Below are 24,180 nucleotides of genomic sequence, written 5' to 3'. Positions count from 1 at the left end.
ATTTAGTTCATTGTATTATTGTAAATACACGATTGCGTTTTCTTTAAATATTATTTACAAAATACAATTTTTCGTCAAAACGGTCAGGTGGCTTCTATTCAAACAACGACTATCAAAAGGACAGAAAAAGGCAAACGCCGGATAAAAACACTGTTGTAACTCACGGTCTACTTTCATGCTAGCTATTTTATATTTTACAGAATAACAGCAGCATAGACCTCATCGTTCTTTATTTCATACAGACATACAAATTGCACAAATAGATACTTGATACATAACAATGATATTGGCTGCAATTAATCCATATATTTTTAGTTTGTATAGATTAAAGAAAAATAATTATAATTCCATAAACAATAAATACTTGCAAAAAGACTAACTTCTCACGACCGATGAAAGTGCATTACAAATGCGTTTCTCTTCGGTCTCAAGAGATTGACACTTCACCCACCAATCGGCGCGGCGTAAGCATGATGGTGGGCGGTCCATAGTTTAATGGCTCTCCGTTGAAATTGCAACAAAGAGCCATTAAAGTGAGGTTTTTGTATGTACGGTCCGCGCATATTTTTTTTACACAATTGTTTAGCCACTTCAGTCAAATATACTGTTCAAACGACTAGAGACAGAGTCTAGCATTACCCTTAGCAGTTTTGTTGGATATGGGTGCTGTACATGCATGTGTACATTCGTTATTTGTTTCGGGTTAAATCTATCCTCTCTTCTCTTTCATTATGTATTTTTGTGTTCTCCTTCAATCTATCCTCTTCTCTTTTGTCATGTATATCTTTTTTCCCCTTCAATCTGTCCTTTTTCACCTTCGTTATAATTATTTGTTTTAATTCCTTCAATTTATCTACCCCCCAGTTCTCCTTCGTTATGTATTTCTTTTGTTCTCCTTTATTCTAACCTCTGCTCTTTTGTTTTATGTATTTCTTTGTTTCTCCTTCAATCTATCCTTTTCTCCTTCGTCATCTATTTCTTTGTTTTAATCTGATAGATTCCCTTTCTCCTTCTTTGTATTTCCCTGTTTTTCCTTAGTCTAGATCTATGATCCTCTTAGCTCTTCAATTATATATTTATAAGTTCTTCCTTTGGCTTATCCTCTTCTCTTTCCTTATGTATTTCCTTGTGTTAGTCCTTCTCCATATCCTCTCCACTATATCCTTGTTTTCTCCTTTCTATCATCTTCCCTTCCCTGGGTGTACGTGCTTGCACATATAGTGCGCTGACGACTTACAGCCTTTTCACACACAGCTAAAATTCTATAAACATGACTAGTATAAACGTGTTTCGAACGTGTTTAAACTAATCACGAGCCTTTCACACACAGAAATTTCGGTGCGATCGTTAATCGTTTCGTGATTAACTACTGCTCGTAAAATGCGCAGTAGTGCCATTGCGCATTGAAGGTCATGTCACATCAATCAAAGCGCACGCTCCATTCAGTTTAAACACGTCTGAAACACGTTTAAACACGAATAACCTTTCACACACAAAATGTCAAGCTCACTAGATACGAACTTCGTATCTGCAGCCTGCTTTTAGGGGCGTATGGATCGTGACTTCGTATCTATCCCAACATCGTATAAACGATGTTCACACTGGGAAATTTTGTCTATAAACATGTTTAAAACTTTACGATGATTCTAATCATCTCTAGATACGATGAATTTTAGCTGTGTGTGAAAAGGCTGTTAGACTCTTTTACCAGAGCACTTCTTGGAGTTTTTTTCGCGAAAATGGCTAAACAGTTGTGTAAAAAAAATATGCGCGTACGGTCCTCAGGCTTGGCTGGTGAGCATAATTATGAGTCTGGTGATAACACCATCTTCGACGGCTTGCATCAAGTGTGTATGGGATTATAAAGGACCGGGCAGATTCTGGACTATATCGAAGGAAGTGCCTGCTTTTTAAAGAAAAATCTTATATTCAAATTCCCAAAATTGATTACATACCTGAGAGGACGTAATAAATTTCAAATTTAATTTTCATGCATCATTATCAAACCTGCTTCAAGTAATAAAATATGTTGATAAACATATCTCTGTCAACCCCTCTACGTACCCCAACTTTCTCTCTCTCTCTCTCTCTCTATCTCTCTCTCTCTCTCTCTCTCGCTCTATCCTCCTCTCCCCCTGATGGGCCATATTTAATTACCTTTTAAAGCCATGAGCTATTGTACTGGAATTGGTTAAGTCAGCCCTAAATGAACAAGGTAAAAAAAAAAAATCATACCTGAAATATTCACAGAACGATTCCACATCACTGCCTGCGGGCTTATCACTCGACAAATACTCTACAAGATATTTAAAAACAGTGTCAACAAATCGTTTATCCGTGCATTTTGTTATCTTGATTTTCAGACCGCGTATCTTAACACAAGAGATGCACAAGAGGTGGTGATTCAAGGGTGATCAGCGGTGAAGGGCAGGGAGGGGGGGGGGAGGGGTAAGGGAAGAGGTTACATTCCCCTGTTTTTCTCAAGTGAGAACCGTCCAATGAAAATTGTGGAGAAATATAATTAGAAAACAAAGATGTATTACGTACCTAACATTGCTTTGGCTCTGAAAAATAATAATCAAAGATGGAAAGTTTCTCCTTCTCATATCTTATGATTAGCCATATAAAAAATATTTTATTTTATCCACCTCTTCGCAGACAAAGAAGAGAAAAAGAAAAGAAAAAGAAAAGAAAAATTAAATTTGATGAACGTGTGACAGGTGTGTGTTTTGGGGTGCGAACGAGTTCTTGTCGTTTTTCTCTCCCTTCTATCTGTCAAACCTTATGAATCAATATTGTTTTACCCCATGTTTCAGTATACTTTGTTTCCGATTAAGTTGGAATAAAGTTTCTTACCTCTTTTCATGGAATGATTATGATGATATGTTTTATTCTTGATGGATACATTTCGTATAAAACTCATCAAGGAGATATACCGTGCCGTCACAGGGATTTGTTGAAAAGAGGTAATTAAAAAGAAATGTCAAACTTTATGGAGAAACAACATTTGTATTTATATATATCTATATAATATGCCTACATGAATATTTTGTTTTTGGTATAATGTCTTCGCATAATATTCTGAAGTTCACATATTTCGCAAACACCATCAAAAGAGTACAAGATACAGGGTTCAATTGCTATTATCAGTGTGTGATCTAATGATAAGTTATCTATTAACTCTGGGTAATGCAGCTCACATTTCATATTAATAATTATGGGATGCAGCCGTGAAACTTCACAAGACTTCATTCAAGGCGAGACTGAACCGATGAACCCGCACAGTGCTAGGTCATGGTGAACTTTTGAATACTGCTCCCCCCGAAATCTAAACTTTGAAGTTAAGAGTTCAGTGGGAGAAACAGCCCAGGGAGTGACAGGATCATACTGCTACAATGGACCTGAGATGGCGCTAGAGGTAGTGCTCCTGGAGCAATCTGGCTCGAAACAGTTTATTTGCGAAGATGTTATATTCTGACCTTCTTCGGATATAACTAAATACATTTTACCTTTTTTTTTTTACCATCTCGAACATAAGGGCATTTGAAGGACAATCCGGGGACATTTCTCCTAGCTTTCCGAAGTGACAAAAATATATTAAGGTAGCTCACAAATAAACGCTCATTATAACCGGAACTCAAACTTCCATTTAGAGGCGGGTATTTTACCTAAATCGCTTCCACGGCTGTAATGGATTTTCAATTACGCATCTTTCGGGGAAGGCGTACATAGAGCGATTTCCGGTTCCTGTTATCAAGCAACATCGCGCGCGCACCTGGCACTTGGTGATGCATCGTTGGGCATGGCTGTCGACACATCGGGACATTGTTAGCAGCAGATAGCAGTATACGTCAATCCGAACTAGTCTAGTGTCAGTAGAATACCCTGCCCTTAAAATTAGAATTTGGTTTAAATTTCAGTAGCCTGGACGAGGACAATAATATTTTCAATATTCGCGATAACTTATACAAATAAGTATGAGGTTTTTCCCAAACTTTTCAACGTTTAACATTTTTATACTAAAAAGACTGTCTAGAAACTAGCGATATTACAATAGGTGTTGTTTCTTTCCCCCCTCCCCTGCTTCTTTTCTCCTTCATCTTTGTGTCCTTCTCCCCAGCTGTTATCACTTTTCAGGTTATCTTTCCTCTAAAGGCGTAAATCGGAATGGACAAGACTTACCTACAAAATACAAAATACCCTTCATCGAGTGAGAAGAAGGCTACGTAAGCTCGAATGATCTGCAGTATCTTCACGTAACTTTGCGATAATTCCCTGGATTGATGACGGCGTTCTTTAGACATGTACCCAGCCTATAGTCACACAGGCTGGATGGCTTTCCTGACAGTGTAATTTCGACTTCTCATAGCTCTTAATAATTCCGGACCTTATCCTTGACAATCTGACATATTCTGAGCTCTTGAAAATAGAAGCCTCATCAATCATTTTTCAAAATGAAGATGTACAGCTCTTCCGAGTTGTTTGGGAATCGAAGAATAAGGTATCGAACAACGTTTCGAGAAATTTGCAAGGGATATGCCGAGGAAATTTACAAGTATAGCTTGCCCAGTGTCGATGACAAGAGTGAAAAATGCAGAACCCTGCACGAAGCCGCATTTACAAGCAACCAGGACGCTATCAACCACGAGCTAGACAGAGGTTTCGATTTGAATGAGAAGAGCCAGGAAGGATTCACTGCTTTACATATAGCTGTGCAGGAGGGTCATTCCGCCCTGACATCACATCTCATCGACTTAGGGGCTCAGGTTAACGCATCGACTAATCTAGGGGTCACTCCTTTCCATCTGGCTGTACTTGGTAGCCACCATGATATCATGCGGTACCTTGCATGTCATGAAGCCAATGCAAATATGTGTACTGTAGATGGACTGACTGCTTTACATTTTGCTACTATCAAAGATGACCTTCAAGAAATCAAATACCTGCTCGACGAAGTTGCTTCTACTGATCAAGGAGATGAGAACGGATGTACTGCTTTGCACATTGCTGCACAGAAAGGTCACCTAGATATTACAAATTGCCTGCTCAGCCACGGAGGCCATGTTGATAAACAGACTCTTGATGGTGCGACAGCGTTGCACATTGCGGTGTGTGAGGGCCACCTAGAACTTACAGACAGCTTGATCCGTCATTGGGCAGACGTCAATAAGGGAATGACAGATGGAAAGACTCCCTTACATGTAGCTGCTGAACGTGGTCTTATCAGCATCCACAATAACCTGACAATAAATGGAGCTAAACTAAACGTGCCTTGTAATAGCGGTGCAACTCCACTCCACTTTCCTGCAAACAATGGTCATGTTGCTGTCACGCAATGCATGATTAGCCATGGGGCTGACGTTGATAAGGTTGACATAGAAGGAACAAGTCCCTTGCATCTTGCAGCAGAGAATAGAAAGAATGACCTTACCAAATACCTCATAAGTAAAGGAGCTGAGGTAAATAGAGAGGATAATTATGGAATAACCCCATTACACGTTGCTGCATACTATGCTGATATTCTTGTCACACAAAACATTATCAGTGAAGGAGCGGACATAGACAAGCAAAGCAAAGCTGGTTTTACCCCATTACATTTCGCAGTGTATGCGGGATGCCTTGATGTCACGCAGTATTTGATCGAAAAAGGAGCCAAAGTGGACCACTGTTCCCAAAATGGTACAACACCCTTACATTTCGCGGTGCAGAATGGTCACTCTGAGATAACAAAATGCCTTATCAGTCATGGTAGTGAAGTGAGTGGCGTTTGTAATGATGGAGCAAGTGTCCTGCACTTCGCTGCAAGGAATGGCCACTTTGGAATTACTAGGTATTTGATTGACAGTGGAGCTGATGTGAATGCGGCTGAGGTGAACGGAGTCACTGCATTTCATTTTGCTGCTAGAAACGGGTACCTGAACATCACCAAGTACCTCAAAGAACATGGAGCGAGGGTTAATGGGGGTGACTTGTCTAAAGCAACTGCATTGCATGCTGCTGCACAGAACGGTGACATGGACGTCACCAATTACTTGCTCAAAGAAGGAGCTGAAGTGAACCAACCAACGAAAGATGGATTGACGGCTCTACATGTAGCTGCGCAAACAGGTCACCTTTCCGTCATCAAATCTCTCTTGAGCTACAGAGCTGATGTAAACAGAACATCACATGATGGAGCAACTGCTTTATTGCTGGCTTTGCAAAACGGATATTCAGATGTTGTAAATTACTTGTTGGAGAATGACGCCGATATAAACAAGTATGATAAAGATGGGACCACCCCCTTGCACTGTGCTGCCAAGAACAACGACATTCGTGCAACACAATACTTGATTAGTAAAGGTGCTGACGTTACTAAAAAAAATCGAGAAGGGTGGACTGCGTTGTATGTAGCTGCCAAGAATGGTCACTTCGATACCACAAGATGCCTGATTGATGAAAATATGGAAGGAAACACAACATCAAGCAATGGACAATCTGCCTTGCACATCTCTGCAGAGAATGGCCACGTTGATATTTCAACATATCTTGTTACCATCGGGGTTGATATGAATATTGGTGACGAGAAGGGAGCAACGCCCTTACATCTTGCAGCAAAAAATGGTAACGTAGCTTCAACACATTATCTCCTCAGTAAAGGGGCTACCGTTACCAATGGAGACAATCATGGAGCAACTGCCTTACATTATTCTGTCCGTAATGGTCATCTTGATATTGCCAAGTCCTTGATTAGTCACGGAGCTAAGGTGCACGCAGGAGATGATAATAATATAAATTCTTTGCACGATGCTGCAAAGAATGGGCACATCCAGGTATTGGAATACCTGATCGGTCAAGGAGGTCAAGTCGATAAACAAACAGATTCTGGAGAAAGTGCCTTACATTTTGCAGCAACAGCAGGGCACATTGATATCACGCAGTGTCTAGTCAGTCACGGAGCAGAAGTGGACAAAGAAAACATCGAGGAAGCCACTCCTCTTCTCTTAGCTGCTGGAGAGGGGCAATTTTTCGTCGCACAGTATCTTATCAGTCAAGGAGCTGAAGTCAATAAATGTGACAACAAAGGATCTACTCCTCTGCATTCTGCTTGCAAAAATGGCCATCGACAAGTTGCACAGTACCTGATCAGCCACCATGCTGAAGTAAATAAGAAAAATAGCCACGGAGAAACAGCATTACAACTTGCAGTAGAGAATGGGCACCATGATGTCAAGCAGTGTCTGGAAAGTCACAAAGGTAAAATGAGTAAAGATGAAAAAATGACATCTGCTCTTCACATCGCTGTTATGACTGGTAATTTCGATAGCATTAAACTATTGGTTGATTGCGGGGCTGACGTTAACGAAGCATCCGTAGATGGAAATTTATCGTTACATATTTCTGCAAAGGAAGGCCATCTAGATATTACAAGATATTTGATCGGTCAAGGCGCGGAAGTGAATGCTACAGGCAATGACGAAAAAACGCCATTGCACTTCGCTGCGCGAAATGGGCACTTGGAGGTCATACAATATTTGGTTGATGAGGAGGCCAACGTGAATTGCTGTGATAGGTCTGGAGCAACTGCCTTACACAATGCTGCCCGCAACGGTAATCATCACGTCGTCCAATACTTGATCAATACCAAGGCCGGAGTGAATAGCTGTGATAATGACGGGCTAACTCCCTTGAGCTATGCTGCGTGTAATGGGCAAGTTGGTGCTACGCGACTTCTCATCAGCCACGGAGCAGTCGTGATTGAGGGCGAAAATGACGAAGCAACTGCTCTTCAGATCGCTAAGCTTGATGATGATTCCTCAAAACAAGTAGATAATGAGGCGGTGGATTACGATGACGCCACGCTCTCGCAGGATTTCACACTCTTTGGAGAATTTCTTGGCCGAACTGGTGTTAATATCAATGAATTTAGTTTAGGAATAACGGCTTTTCATGCAGCTGCAAGTAACGGCAATCGTGACCTACTAACAAGTCTGATTGACCTTGGGATAAATGTGGACATAGCGAAACCTGACGGAACAACCGCTTTGCACATTGCTTCACAGAATGGCCGGCTTGAAACCACACAGTTCTTGATCAGCCATGGAAGCGACATCAATAGGAGAGACATTCATGGCATAACTGCTCTAGATAGCGCTCTGACGATGGGACACTACGACCTATCGCAATACCTAATAGCTAACGGAGCGGATGTTAATAATACGGACGTAAATGGCGCAACACCGTTGCATTCCGCGACACGATTTGGAAACCTTGGCTTGACTGAATTACTTTTCAGCCGTGGAGCAAGGATAGAAAAAAGCGCCGTTCCTCTTCTACATGTTGCTGTGATTGGTGGGCATCTTGACGTTACGAAATGTCTTCTCAATCATGGAGCTCCGGTAGATATGGAGGGTGAAAACGGAACAACGGCGTTAGATGTTTCAGTACAAAGCGGGTACACGACTATCACACGGTATCTACTTGATCACGGAGCGGATGTCAATAAGATTAACAATACTGGCTCAACTGCTTTACACTCAGCTGCCAAAAGAGGTTACATTGACTGCATTACGTGCCTCATCGACCGCGGGGCAGATATAAATGGAGAAGCATTTAATGGTGCTACCCCCTTGCATTATGCCGCGCAGAATAGTCACATAAATGTAGTTCAATATCTTCTAGAGCATGGAGCTAAAGTAAACTGCCGTGACAGCAGCACGGTGACAGCATTACAGTTAGCCGTCCAGAAGGGGGATCTTGACTGTACACGGTGTTTAATCAAGCACGGGGCAGATTTAGATAGAGTTAACACGTCAGGAGGAACGGCACTGCATTATGCCGCAAGTTTGGGTCACCTTGACATTGCAAAGTACCTCCTCAGCAACGGGGCAGAGGTAAATAAGTCCATATACAGAGGAGGCACTGCTCTACATGCTGCTGTACAGTTTGGCCACTGTGATATTGCTGAGTACTTAATCAACCATGGGGCCGAAGTGAATGGAACGATTAATGATGGGTCAACAGTCCTGCACGTAGCTGCACAAAACGGTCACATTGCCATCATAAAGAACCTGGTCACACACGGAGCCAAGGTAAATCTCACAAGCAACAATGGCCACAACCCCTTGCTTTACGCAATTGCAAATTGTCACACTGATGTCACGAAATACCTGATAGGTCAGGGAGCCGACCTTAATACTGGAGACAACGGAGGTACGACCCCCTTGCATTTCGCTGTTCTTGCACGTCTTGAAGATCTCACGAAGCACCTCGTCGACAAAGGAGCAGTCGTAGCTGCACGTGATAACAATGGTCAGGCTGCCCTGTATTTTGCTGCATCGATAGGTCATCTTCCACTGACACAATTTCTGATCAATAACGGAGGTCAAGTAAATGCCTCAGATAATAAAGGAGAAAGTGCCTTGCACATTGCTGCAAAGAGCGGTTACTGTGATGTTACAGAGTACTTGCTGACCCAGGACGCAGATATCAAGCAGGAAACTAAAGCAGGTTCAACTGCTTTGCATCTAGCATGTGAGAAGGGACACTATCGTGTTGCTGACTGCCTTCTTCGTCATGTGGGACATAGCACGGCAGAGAGTGCGCATGGACAGATATTCTTTCATGAGGTAATTTCCAATCATATACTGTATTAATGTATCTATGTTCAGCTCTATTCAGCAGTGACAAATACTGATCGAAAATTGTTATAACCCCTACATATGTCTCCGTTAATAAAACACAAAAATCATCAATTTGTTCAAATTTAGACAGAAGTATGATGCCTTCATGATTGTTACATTTTCAAACGGAACACCACATTAAACACCATTGATATGTTAACGTATACAAATATATATTTTTTACAGGATTATTCTTTTTATTGTTCAACTAGAATTGATCTTTTTTGTCTAATATCTGTAGTCGATGGAATAATATGTAAAACGATCATATTGTATGTATGCCCCATAACAATCATGCTTGGACTACGATATACGTGGTTCGTTATGTTCCCACTTTCAATTAGATTTTCGAAAGAAGTTGCGATCTAATGATGTGAATTTATATTTTTTCAATTTCCTTTAAAGGATGTTTCGCTGGTTAATCGTACCGACAAGGAAGGATTGACAGCCATGCACTTGGCTACTCGAGCAGGTTGTACCTCTGTTGTTGAGACATTAACTATGCACGGGGCCGATCTAAACATCACATCATCCACTGGTCGGACTTGTCTCCACGAAGCCATCATCTTATGTAACACAAAACAAAAACAAGTGGAGGTTACAGATACCCTTCGGAAGGTACGCGGTAATGATATTGTTATTATTTTTTGTATTTATTTATCTCCTATGCATGACAAAACCATTGTTATCTACCCAATACTAATGTGTAAAATATAATTTTCATTTTAATTCCACGAATGATATCGTAGTTTTATATCAATTCATCTCAGCATCATGGTTTTCGTATGAGGTAAACAGTATAAGAGGAAAGTAGCTTTAGTAGGGTATTAAAGAATCTTGTAACAAATAAAAAGAAAATTCAAGATATCAGGTGTTGCATTTTTATGTCTTCAGTATTTTGTTACTGCCATATTTGACAAGTTTAAATTGATGAATTGATTTAGAAAGCGACTAAAGCGAGTCGGCCTACAGTGAAGTTTTACTTTGACATAGAATCACTTTTTGCATTACAGTACAATGTTCCACCAGAGAGAGCCCTGGTTATCTATTTGATTGAACATGGTGCCAATCTGAATATACGAGACCAAGATGGTGCCAGCCCAATTCAGTATGCTCAGGAAGATTTCCAAGTGCTACTTACGTTGAGGTAATTAAAAAATTTCTTGTTTATTTAGCGAGTGATAATTGCCTTTCTTTAATTCATCATTGTTTCCGACATACAATCAAGTTTCTCACACTACTAACATATTTCCTACCCGCCTCAGCTATATTTACACTTCCCGGGTTATTATAACAGCTGGACAATCGAAATCATTTAAAGGGATTGGGTATCTTTGCCTCAAATTCCCAAACAAAATCCTAGATTTAGCTCATGCTGCAATCAAAATTACAAACCTTTAGGTTAAACAGGAATCCCATGACTTTTACAATCGGATCGCCTGTCTAATTGTCGATATATTTATATTGGAAATCGAAATTTCAAAAGCCGTTTTCCCAACGGTTTTTATAACACTGCAGTCTATTGGGGGAAATAAGTTTGGTAAAACCGGTCGCACAAAGATATTTACTTTCTTGAGGCACTTTATGATCATCTTGAAGCGCATTTTTGTTGAGGCCTTCAATAATACAACACAACACAGACACTGATAACGCGTAGGGCCATGTATCTGGGATTTAACATTGTTAAACGATGCCCTTAAGGCAAACATTTCGAAGGGACCTTTTGTTTCCAAACTCTCTATACCGATTAGTCCCATCCTCATTTATCCAAAAGGGACTAGCATTATATTTATTTCCAATCGAACTCAAGATCCTGAATTCATCGAAACTGATTCAGATATGATTGTGCATAATCTTTGTCTTTAAAATCTAGATCGTCTGCTATGGATCATCCAGAAGGATTACAAGGACTGCACGGTACGTTCATTTAGATATTGATAAAGATGAGATTGCCATGAGCCATTATGGTAGGAGGATCCCATACTGTAGGGCTCGATATCCGTCGTCCGAAATTCTTACATTTTTACACTAAATTCTTTGGAAATCGTGAATGGTTCGTCAAAATATCTCTCTTGATTAAAGAAGATTATATTTGACACACTTCATTCAAATTATCTTTTACTACAAACATTATACGCTGGTTCAATGGTGTAGCTTGGACTCAGCCATAGGGGGAAGGGTGGGGATTAGTCTTCAGTCTACTTAATGGACATAATTTGACACACATACAACTCTCTCCATCCTTTTTTTTTTGGTGCTGTTCATTACATCAGTGATGCAGATTGGATCCCCCAAAGCATTGTCGATAATTTGAAAAAAATAGGTATTACCAGGGAAATGTGAGTTTTTACAGCTAATATCTACATTACTGTACCGATGAACACCTTATCAACTATAGTAGTTAGTATAATTAATTGTTTTTTCATTTGTGTATGTTACTATCTTACTTGTTTTCTTTTGTTTATGATGCAGATGTTTTAATTCATGTGATATCTTTTTTGTTTATTGTTTAAGTTTCACAAATGCGCCTTTAGCATGTGCATATAATTAGTTTCAGTGACTTACAAATCTTATATTAGTATTATTAGTATTATTTCTATTATTATTATTAAAATTATTGATATTATCATTATTATCATATTTTATAGTTATTACTATTATTATTATTATCATTTATGAATATTATTATGAATTAGTGTTTCATATTTCACAAGGTGATTCCATGTCTGATGATACCAGGCGAATGGGGGAGGAGGATGAGGAGCTGGCCGTAGAGTGTAAAAGGATAGGAAACGAGGCTTACAAGGCAGGAAACTTCGCATCAGCCATAAAGTATTACACCAGTGGACTAGAGCATACAGACAAACTTGGGTGCCTATATACCAACAGAGCACAGGTAAAGATTTAAACGACTGTCAAAACTCTATGTCGATGCTTGTACATGTATAGAATGCAACACCAAAACGCCGTGCAATTTGTGTTCAGTACAGAATGAATTGCCCCCTTGGCAAATAACCGCCAAACTTTGGAACGTGATTAAAATGAACCCACATGATATGCATTTGTTGACAATAAGCACAACGTCTAGCAACCATATAGTTGATGTCCAGGGACGTTTAATGTTCATAAAAGCAAACATCAACAGTCACGAGATTAAAACTTGAGTTAAAACTAAGGCAAACAAATCTATAAATATATATTGTCTTTAGCTGTCAAAGTCTACACCTACACATATCAGCCTAAGTACATGATTAGCAGCACGATAAACGTAACGAAAGGCTTTTAATGAATGTGGAGGAAAATACCTTGACCCTAAAGTTTGAGACGTTTCATTACAAATAAAAGTGCTGTGTAGTTCACCATGGGTTTAAAAATATATTCATTAATAGTCAACTTTGTCGAGTTTTATTTTATCTCTCTTTGTTCTCAGGCATACAACAAGCTAGGGAAATTCAAGGAAGCAATAGCAGACTGTGATCAACTTCTCATGGTTGAGCCTGAGAATGCAAAAGCTCGTGTTCATAAGGGGAAGGCCCTCCTAGGACTTTCATTATTCGATGAAGCATTATCTACCTATCGGTCTATCCTGGAATATCACCCTAACGAAATTGAAATGGTTGATAGTGAGTTATGTCAACTAAAAAGATGAATACTGTATATCACATAACGATAATTAATCGAATTCAGACTTGTTGTCCAAAGCCAGGTCTCCACGGTACGGACCATATTGCCAATCGCAGCAAACCCACTTCATACAATATTGCCCTTTTATGGCTACAGTAACAGTTTACATTTACCAAGAAATGTGACATTTTCCTCGTATGTGTAGGCCTATAACCAACGAATTTTTATTCAAAAACATAATAAGATAGAAAAGGGGGAGAGGGAGGACGATACCCGGTCCTTAAAAATGCACCATATGTTTGTCGTGCGTTCATCGTTAAGTCTGAATTAAACCTTTGAGGTGGTATAATGAACCTTTTTATTATTCCTAAAGCATGTAGAAGGAATGCACCTTTTCAGAATACTGGGAATATTCATTCCTTTATCAGTCAGAAACAACTTCGGAAAAACAGATTGATAGATATATACATTGATATATGTTTTATAATGACAACTATGGATAAGTTTCCCTTCAGGGATTTGAAGATCATTGATCAAAAGCATTAATTAAAATTAAAGATCAACAACAATTTTACTTACGCAATTTTTTCCCCACGCTTTCAATAACACACTGAACGTTGGGTGATCTATATTAATTCTATTGTCCTGAAATTGTGTCTCACTGTAAATCAATGTGGTTCACTTGTTTAGGGAAGGGTTCAACAGTTGCAAAATAATTATTTATGTCTTGAGCCATTATTCTCTCTTTTTAGAGTACGTCGCAGAGGCCATTGATGCTCAGCTGGACTTCGAAGATGAATGCTCTGATACTTCAGGTGGGAAAGTTGAATGAAATTTTGAACTTTTTACATATCTGTCATATATTAGTGTCCAGGAAATTTCCCAACTACGATGACAAAGACTTACAATAATTCAACTCAAAGGCTATTTCGATACGCTGTTGGGTCACTTATCATGCCGTGTGTTAAGCTTTGGAAAGTTGATGCACGAGGTAATCAAAATAGGCCTGCTTGTTTGAGGAGAAAGAATTATATTGCTGTAATTTTTATTATAACATTGCTGCCCTTAACCTGAATTTTGAGTCAGAAAAGTAGACTAGTGAAAGTTTGGACGAAATCGGACAAAAATTGAGTTATTCATTTGTATTACAGATGTAATCACTAATCGTATGGGAACTACAAATTGGCTAAATCAGTAATGTCACTGTGACGTAGTGCCGGACAACTTATTCCATCAATCAACACACATTATATAATAAACTGAAAATTCCATTTTGTCCAAATGTACGACTCAAGAGGGTCTTTTTTTCTTTAGAGGACCTTTATATGATTTTCTATGCGTTTGAGAGGTTCCCCAAGTGATAAGGCACTTTAAAGAAGAAAAAATAAATTAATGATTTTGTAGTACACGATAAACGACAGAGTTGTCATTTCCACGTCACATTCCACTGATCAAATTGCCAATTTGAAATGTACGTAGAGTTAGTGATCTCATATTCTAAACATTCATAACTCTCTGATATTGGTGAGATTTATTTAAAACTTTCACCATTCTGTTTCCCTTATTTTTCCGCTTCCATACAAATGAACTTGTTACAAAAGTTGGATTTGCCTTTTAGATGGAGGAGAAATGTCTGTCATACACATTGTGGAGAGGGTACAAGCTGGAAATCAAGCTCAAAGCCATGACCCCAAGTTCTGGTGGCCACAACCTTTTTCCTTATGGTTATAAAGTGTTCATGGCCATAAAGTGTGGTAAATTGAGAGTAGACAAAATCAACAATTTCTTATGCTACATTGAGTGATTTCAAGTTGGGTGTTTAGGGCTGATGTTAGTGTTTATTAACGCTAACACCACACCGAAATGAAAATTAGCTGGTGTTAAGGCTTTGACCTCTGAATATCATCAACTTCCGGTAGCTAGTGTTATCGATTTTGCATAATTGTCGTCTGCTGAACCGACCTTTCTGGCTGGTGTTAATATTTTACGTAAAAAATGTTCTATTCACTAACACTAACCCCTAGGGTTTAAGCAAATGTTGATTTCGAGGTCGGTGTTAGTGTTATACCCGGACAAGAGTCAATGCACGAATGACGCTAATTTATTGTCTGACGATCAAATAAAAATATGTGAAACAGGTCCTTTATTATGTGATTCATACATTCTTTTGTATAAAACTATCTTAAAATCATCGTTCTGAAATCAAGTCTGTGTGGCGATGTTAAAGTGCCACGGTAGTGTTAAGCTATCGATATTGGTATCGGTATCGGGCTTTTAATTTCATCAGCAGATTTTTAGCTCGATTTAAGAGCTCTTGACTGCTCTAAACACTAACACTAACACCTAACTTGAAATCACTCATTGTATTGGATTATCCGGGGTTCTGTCAGAACAAACAAATCTAAATCGTAAATTGTATCATCTGTATTTCTTTCTTTTTCCTCTCTTTCTGCATATGCATTCTTAATAGACTCCGATGCAACAAACAGTGATCTAGAACTTAAGAACGTGCTTAGTGAGATGACAAAAGGTGAGAATGTCAGTTGTATATCAAAAGGAAAATTAAGGAAGATACATCGGTGATTGCCAGTGTTTTCTTTTGCACAACAATTTCACCTCCGTAGAATTTGTTATTATATAAATTCAATGGATTAATATCATTATGATTACTTAAATAAGAAAGAAAGGGGAAATCAATTGATATTTATATATGACTAACTTTCTTTGAAACTTTTGAACTGAAAATCATGATTATCAGTTCCGAAAAAAAATACTTTGATATATTTTAGATGGTGATATTGAGAAGGCTTAAATTACAAATAGTCAATTTGAAATAAATCTTAATGTTGAGCGCAATTTTGATGATGCATTCTGATGTGGATCGATAAGCGGGTGTGCGTGTGTGTTTCCTTCAAAAGCTGTCCATCCATCTTGTTTTTCGCGTGATATGGGTATCGGTTTATACATCGTACAGGTTCTAAATTTTAACAAGTCAATCATATTCAGTTACATGATCTATATGTCTAACAATATACATATATGTTGAGGCGTTGGAATAATTGGTAGTTATGAACTCTCTTGTTTTTTTTTCTCTTCCCCTCTCCCCCCTTCCCTCTCTACTCGTCTAAATTTGCGCACACAAATAGAGTTTGATCCTACAACCGGGGATCCAGCTATCAGGGATTTGTTTGCCATGATGTCGACAGGTAAGAAAAATAAAAGACAGAACCTGTAAAGACACTCTTGATATCTCTTTTTTAATTAATTTATTAATTAATTTGTTTGTTTATTCCTTTTCATGTTCTGTGTTCTGTATACAAGGTAGTCTCTTCACTACATAAAATTGCTTTGCAGGAGAAACCTGTATTGCATAGTATATCGAGGGTGAGGGAAATTTGATATTTTGATGACCATCCCCATGACCGTGAAAAGTGAAGTTCAATTCCGACGACTGACAACACCTACTATTGTGTAAACACTCGAATGGTGTCTAACTTCTGAAAACAACTGACCATATATATGTGTGAGCGTTTAATCCTTCACGACGCATTGGTTTCATAGGATAATGAAGAAGAAACAAATCCTTACTACATCTTAATGTTTGTTGTGTTTTATTTATCTACACCACTCCACATATTTAAACTTGTGTGTGATTTGTTTACATTATTTTGATGAAGGAACAGGTGAACCTCATCCGGGATTCAAACCAGCTGATTTCTTGCGCATGATGGAGGGTGAGGAAAAGAAAAAAAAAGTTTTGTTTTTGTCTATCGATACAGATGATTTTCTGAATTCTTGCTTTAGTAGGGTATCATTATTATTGCTATTAGTATATATTTTGTGTGACTATAAGTTTTATCATTATAACTGTTGTTGTTAGCATTAGCGGTGGTACTAATACAATCATTATCGTCATTACCACTACTTCTACTACTACTAGTACTACTACTACTTAAATTACTATTTCATTAGTATTATTACTATCATAGTTGCTGTAAATAGTATTACTCTCATGAAAAACTTTGTGTACGTTTGGTTCTTTGACTTACGTTTTGTGTTTGTTTATCCGTAGGAGAAGCACAAAGAGACAAGAAAATGGCCAAATGGGCAAAAGATAGAGGTAAGAAACTTTCAATCTTAGTCCTGGATGATTCTTAAACTACCTTTTCCTTTTATAATTTGTTTTCTTCTGTTTGTTTCTTCTTTTTTCTTTGTTGTGAAATGTCACGAGCATATGTGCGTTCATTTAGAGGTAAAATGGGAGATGAATATAACTAGATGTTAACGAAAATCTGTCCGTATCGACATGTAAATGATACAAATTACAATTATGTTGTAAATCATAATTGGAGCTTAAACAAAATCAAAAAAAATCTTCAAAAGCACTTGAAATGAATATGTGGATGTGAAAATATAAATTATGAAAATATACTTATACTGCCCCCCCCCCTCCTACCCAAAAAATAAAAAATACAAAAATGAGGAGACACAGAAGGTAGAAGGAGAAAACAATTCTCACAAGTTGATATATACAATAACAAAAAAATACTTTTTTTACTTTTTAGTTCTTTTTGATATCATTTCTATCATCAGTTTAATGTTGTTATTATTATCTTTAATAAGTAGTTCTTTTAATTTTCTTATCTGTCTGTAAATATTACTATTTTAATTTATTAATTGTATACATGTCTGTAAGGGACCCCACTGGAAATAAGCTCTCGAGCTTTCGTGGGTTATCCTGTTCAAGCTGACTTATTTTTGATCTGTTATTATTGTATATTGTTGTATATTGGAAGCTTGTCGAATAAAAATCAATCAATCAATCAATTCATTCTATCCCTTCTTTTTACATTTTATTTTGCTTCCCTCATGTTGGTTTTACTTTGGAATAGTCGCCGGGCATGCCAATAATATGTAAATGAGCATGTTTTGCTATCGGATTTACAATTCCTTGAAGTCCATTTTCGGAACCGGAACTTGATTTTTTTTTTTATAAACCTTTGTATTTCCTACATTCCTCCCAAACCAAACTGTGGAATCCTTTTAAAATTGTTGGTTGTATACATCTTTTCACAAGTTAATGATCAAAATATTTAATATATGGAATAATGTAAAATAAGGTCGGAATGTGAATTCTATTTTTGAAAACGAACCCTCTTTTACAATATGTGTGTTTATTTATACTATCCCTCCTTCATTTATTTCAGAGCAAAATAAACTACTACTGCTTGATGAATACCGGGAGAGGCTAAGAGGTGAGGACAAGCGCCCCCCCCCCCTCATAACATAATATTATAATAATAATACTGATCTATAAGTCTACCAGTTGTTCTAATCCATATGATTTTATACTTGCCCGTTAAGCTTCTAAAACATTCATAAATGACATTATTTCATTCCAGCCACTAAAAAATCATTTAAAATGAACAGATCCGATAAAAAGGAGGTGCGATGGCTCAGTGGTAAAGCAGTGTTTTCGTAACTGGCAGGTCGAGGAGAATAGTAGTTGTGCTAGTGCCTTTTGGTTATACCCCCTTTATACCACTTTCACATACACGGATTATTCTAAGTCCTTACGGATCGCACAAATTCACGGATCTTTCACGGATCCTTACGATTTGGCCAATTTTACGACCGATTTAAGAGTTGTTACGAGTTACTGCGAGCATTTTACGGTTTATTACGGATTATTACGAGTTATTACGATGTATTTACGTCAAAATTCCAGGATTTGTTACGAGTTGTCACGGATATCTACGAGCAACTAAAGTGTTAGTTACAACCTGCTTACGTTTTGTTACGATTAGTTAAGAGTTAGTTACGATTATTTACGAGTACTTATGATTTTAAGCTAAAAAATTACAACTGAAAAAGAAGTGTTCGAATTTGCAGCTTTTATACCTTTCCCCAAATCGTAAACAATTCGTAAGAATACATAAAGTATACGTATCTATTCGTGAATCACTCGTAACTAAACGTAAAGTGCTCGTAATAACCCGTAACAATCCGTAAAGCCATCGTAACACGACCCGAATGAAATCGTAAACAACACGTACGCACTCATAATAATCCATAAATAATCCGTAAACGAATCGTAAGCTAACCGTAACAAATCGTTAAAAAATGGTTACGAGTCATTTACGGATTCTTGCGAAAAGTTTACGGATGATTACGTTTTGTTGCGAGCGGTTTACGATACTTACGGATTATAAGAGCTATTTACAGAAAAATAAATCCGTGGACAATCGTAAACAGATTTTTGACATGTCAATCAAATTGGCTCTCCTTTCACGGATCCTTAGAATGTCTGCGAGTTGTTGCAAGTTATGAGGAGTTATTTACGGATACCAGCGAGTTATTTACGGATGCTTGCGATTGACTACGTGTTGGCGATCCGTAAGAACTCGTAAGAAAAATCTGTGTATATGCAGGGGGTAAAAAGCATTTTTTCTCATTACCACGCCCTCCGTAGCTGTCGGTTCCCTGACTGCTTGTTTACAAGCACTTTCAGGCTTTCGTTGCAGTCAGGTCAAACGAACAAACCAAACAACAAAAATCGCCCAATTCATGTGTTTCGAATTAAAATACCGTTTGCTTTGTACTAATTTGGACAAAAATATGAAATAGATTTTTTTTAAATGAAGGAAACAAAAATAGTGAATTTTAATTGTGGGCAGATTGTTTTCTCTAAGTAATCGAATATATTTCGCTTTGGGGGAACTCCTGTTTTTTCGTCCATTCAGAAGAGGGACATCCTAATGTGGAGGAAGGTGTTGCTGACTTTTTGAAAGGTGAGCATGTTGAACACATTGCCGTGCCTCTAGGAGTACTCTAAACTTCTAGTACATACCTGATCATTTTATGTCGTCAGATAGATTCATAGTAAATGCATTTAATGAACAACACTATCGTAATTGAAGTACAGACAGACGGGGGGGGGGTGATTTCACATTTTCTTAGATATTTACGACCAAGAAAAGAAAATAAAGCAACTAGTAGTTATCATGTTAGGGAAACATTGTAATTTGGAAAATAAACATATATTGCTTATAAGTATCGGATTGCATGGTGATGTAGATATACAGTGGGCTTGCGGTTGCACCATGTGAGGAAGGGGAGGATTGGGGAGTCCTGAAAAGGACTCTCGGTAATCTTTCTTGCTTGAGTGTGTGTAGTCCTGAAAAGGACTGTTGGTAGTCTTGAAAAAGACTGTATTGTTGTTCATCAGTAACATATCCAGCCCGGGCTGGATATGTTACTGATGAACAACAATATAGAGACATGGAATATTTATACATTTACATATTTAATGACGTTGAACCTTATTGCGCTACATATTTCAATGAAATCATCTTGACATGCTTGTGCTTACCTGCCCAATAGAACAGTAACAAATCACGACATTTCTCACAGTTATCGCAGTGGCAACACGACTTCTGCATCCGTTGTCTGAGTGCTTTGTTAAGTTCCCGTTACGTTATGAAATATTATGCTGCTTTCCAATTTATTATTTCAGTATCACTTAGCTAACATGTTTTTAAAACAGAAAGTTAGTGTTCCTGAATATTTGTTAAACCTATTTACAGTATAAACTTTTTTTTCACTTTCTAAAGTTTCACTTTGTTCTCAAATGTTTCTAATTGATTGTTTATCTTTACACGAATAAGTAATTGTCAAACTTATTTTCACTTTCATTTTGTTGAAAATGTTCTCTCCGGTCTCTCGATTATTGTTAATTTACAATTTATACCCCCCCCCTCTCTCTCTCTCTCTCTCTCTCTCTCTCTCGCTCTCTCTCTCTCTCTCTCTCTCTCTCTCACTCACTCTCTATCACCACCCGGCTGTCTTTCGCCTCCAGCGGCAAATGCTGCAGAGGCTTACATGGAGGAAGATCTTTCAAAATTGTGCGATGGTGAGTAACAAAAAAAGGTCTATTATTTTTTACATTCATTTTGAATGAATGTAGTTGGGTGAAAATTGTATCGTAGTGTACAGCATGCGCAGTGTAGGTAACATAATAATTAAAAATACCGCACTGATTCTTTTTCTTCTTATTTGATCTTTACCCCTTTTATCGAGTAGGCTGTACTGGTCCTATAATGTTAATATTTTGAAATGTACTTAATTGTACTTGTATGCCTGCTTTTGTTATGGTTTGCTGCTATTTTTGGATACCTTCTCACCAGGATAAAATTTACCTTTGAGACGCAAAATGAGAGACAGCAAATAATACTCTTGAGGACTGCTGTCAAAGCGGTGAAAAATAAACAAATGATATGAATATGAAAATTCGAAAAGGAACATGTTGTAGGCCTCCAGCAAGAAAAGAAGAGACCAAAGGGCCGTGGATGCACACTTTGTATTTCAAAAAAAAAAAATACTCTGGTCAATATCATTGGATAAATCTTGTTGAATTTGTTTTTCTTCTATGAACATTATTTCAGAAGCCGAGAAAGAAATGGAAAAGAACCTACAGGCAAATAAACTCGGTAAGATTTTGCTATTCAATCCAAAACGAAATGTCTAATAGACATGGCCATGGATAAATCGTTTTCGAGCCTACCCCAATACTATGGTTGTAAGTTTGATATCTCATGTTGCCACCCTAGGCATGAGAAAAAAAGAAGAGAGAAAACGACAGGCGAATTTAGTTGTCACTGATGGTACATTATAAACAGAATGTGCTAAAATATAAAAAAAATCAAGGCATCAACAGTGGGCACCAGTTCAATGTTGATGTGAACAATGAAAACAAAAAATTGTTTTTATTTTTCTATAATAATTGATCTTTTATCTCACGTCGGAGCAGAAAAATGTTTGATGTTTGCGCAATTTCTTGTTTTCTCCTTTTCCCCCTGCTGATATTTGTTTAATATATAAGAAAACTTATGGATTTTTTAAATAGCTTCCATGGAAAAAGAGGAAAAGGAGCAAAACGACCTTTTTCAGATATTCGAAGGTAAGTAAAGTCAATCTAAGGGTCTTCATATTTTCTATTTTTCTCCATCTAAGAAAAACTGTTCATCCTTAGGCATGTTCCGATTTTCATATACAGTGATACTAGCGTCTTTTGACAAGACATTAATCCATGTTTGCCATCCTCCACCCAGGTGTTAAATGGATACCCAGCAGAATGAAAACATAATACTTGTAGTTAGCAAGGCATTTGGGACACTGTAACATGACGCCGGGATGAAATACTCCACAGGGAGTGGGGAATGTCTGAAATCCGATGAATCGGAGATATTTTTTCATTAAAGGGCTATATAGAGACATCATTTATGTATCAAGCAATATATAAATCTAATTAATTTCCAGATGGATGTCTGTTTCAAATGTGTCATATTCTTTTACTCTATATTTTTATGATTATATTTATTCTTCATTTGTTATTTTGTGAGTGTAATGGGGGGGGGGGGTGGCTCTTCAAGGCCCAATATTTCCAATTTAAATAAATGATTATTTGGTCTATATAATAAGGTATTTCTTGATTCTGCATAAATCTGAATAATGTGTTCCCCAAGATGACGTACATGTGACGGGCTCAATCAGGTCAAGTAGAGACTGAGAACAGACTGAAGGTCAGCCAGTGGATCAATCTAATCAATATGCATGTTTTGGCTCATATAAAGCAGTTTTATTTGGTTTATGTATTCATAAGCCGACAGTATTGCTGGTCAACAGAAAAAGAAAAAGAGCGAAATAAAACGAAATAGATAGAGAAAGAGAAGAAAAAAGAAATGATGAAGAAGAAGAAGAAAAAAGCTAAAACAATCTATTTATTTATTTCTCTTTTTTTCTCACTGAAACTTTGCCATCTACAGATGCAAGAGAAACGCAACAGCAAGATCAACTTCCGCAGATGCTAAAATGTAAGTCATGATAACTTGTATGTAGTATTTTCTACGACGTAACAGTTTTTGCAATATTTCTTCAAGTTCTTTGTTGCACCAAAAACTAGGATATTTTGACCAAAAATAGAAACCATTTTCTTGATATATTTATGGCAATCAACTGTTAATATTAATAATAATAAAAAATAATTATAATAATAACATAATGCTTATCATTATAGTAATATAAATCATAATAATAGTTAAAACAATGATACTAACAGCAATGAAAATAGTGATAATAATAATAACACTATTAAAAACAGGCATGAATATTTTGTCATCTATCTGGGAATGCTATTTCGTGCAAGATGGATAAGAAATAAGAGGCCGAAAATATGGAATAAGAGCTTGTTAGTTGTTTATTTTATCAAAATATTTCTGTCTATAATGTACATACCTATTCCTGTATCGTTTGTACGCGAAATTGAATATACGGCGAAACTTATACATTTATCACTGTCTCTTGATAATATTTGACCCTTTCCCTCTACAATTAGCTCACATGTTAAAATCAGCAGAGGCTCTCAAGAAGGAAAGGATGGTTGGACCGGTAAAAGGTACGAGATTGTATATTCTTGCTTTAAAATCACAGCGGCCTGCTATCCCATTTTCTTTGGACAATATATCATCGCTCTGTCTTCGAAACCTAGTTTATAATAAGAATTATATTAATAATAATAATAATAATAATAATAATAAGGATAAAGAGCTAGCAGGCCGTCGTATTCAAAAAATATTCGTAGTACGTAGACTAATCTATCTAATAATCAGATGTATTTGAACCGAATTCTTCATTCCTGAAGAGTTCGGTTCAAAGACATACTACATCGACTTATTCTTTTAATTTAAAAAAAAATGATTTTGGCAGAACGGTGCACCCTGTTTCGGAGAACTTTATGACTGACATTTAAGAATAGTTTAAGTAAAGATAGTAATGGCCATCGATATGAATTTAGATTTATTATAGGCTACATGCATTTCAGCTCAGCTCCAAAATA

General features: G+C 37.4%; 1 protein-coding gene across 1 annotated transcript; it reads left to right on the top strand.

Annotated features, from left to right (window-relative positions):
* Positions 1 to 4,454: 4,454 nt before the first annotated feature.
* LOC105445556 lies at positions 4,455 to 20,121 on the top strand. Its single transcript, XM_030993652.1, has 10 exons — positions 4,455 to 9,608; positions 10,068 to 10,280; positions 11,536 to 11,579; positions 12,402 to 12,558; positions 13,093 to 13,285; positions 14,039 to 14,101; positions 15,757 to 15,816; positions 16,433 to 16,492; positions 17,359 to 17,406; positions 20,030 to 20,121. The coding sequence occupies exons 1-10, from the start codon at positions 4,455 to 4,457 to the stop codon at positions 20,119 to 20,121; spliced, it is 6,084 nt and encodes a 2,027-aa protein (XP_030849512.1).
* Positions 20,122 to 24,180: the final 4,059 nt, after the last annotated feature.

This window comes from Strongylocentrotus purpuratus, unplaced genomic scaffold (assembly GCF_000002235.5).
Source record: "Strongylocentrotus purpuratus isolate Spur 01 unplaced genomic scaffold, Spur_5.0 spur5_scaffold_20, whole genome shotgun sequence".
NCBI classification, from domain to species: Eukaryota; Metazoa; Echinodermata; class Echinoidea; order Camarodonta; family Strongylocentrotidae; genus Strongylocentrotus; species Strongylocentrotus purpuratus.
The sequence above is the reverse complement of the archived record's forward strand: the minus strand, read 5'-3'. Positions and strand labels throughout refer to the sequence as shown.

Bases quoted from the DNA above. Each gene is read 5' to 3' on its own strand.
- LOC105445556 (XM_030993652.1), top strand. From the start codon at position 4,455: ATGAAGATGTACAGCTCTTCCGAGTTGTTTGGGAATCGAAGAATAAGG. The intron at 10,281-11,535 runs GTACGCGGTAAT...TTTAAAATCTAG, and splicing joins TTACAGATACCCTTCGGAAG to ATCGTCTGCTATGGATCATC. The intron at 11,580-12,401 runs GTACGTTCATTT...TGATGATACCAG, and splicing joins AGGATTACAAGGACTGCACG to GCGAATGGGGGAGGAGGATG.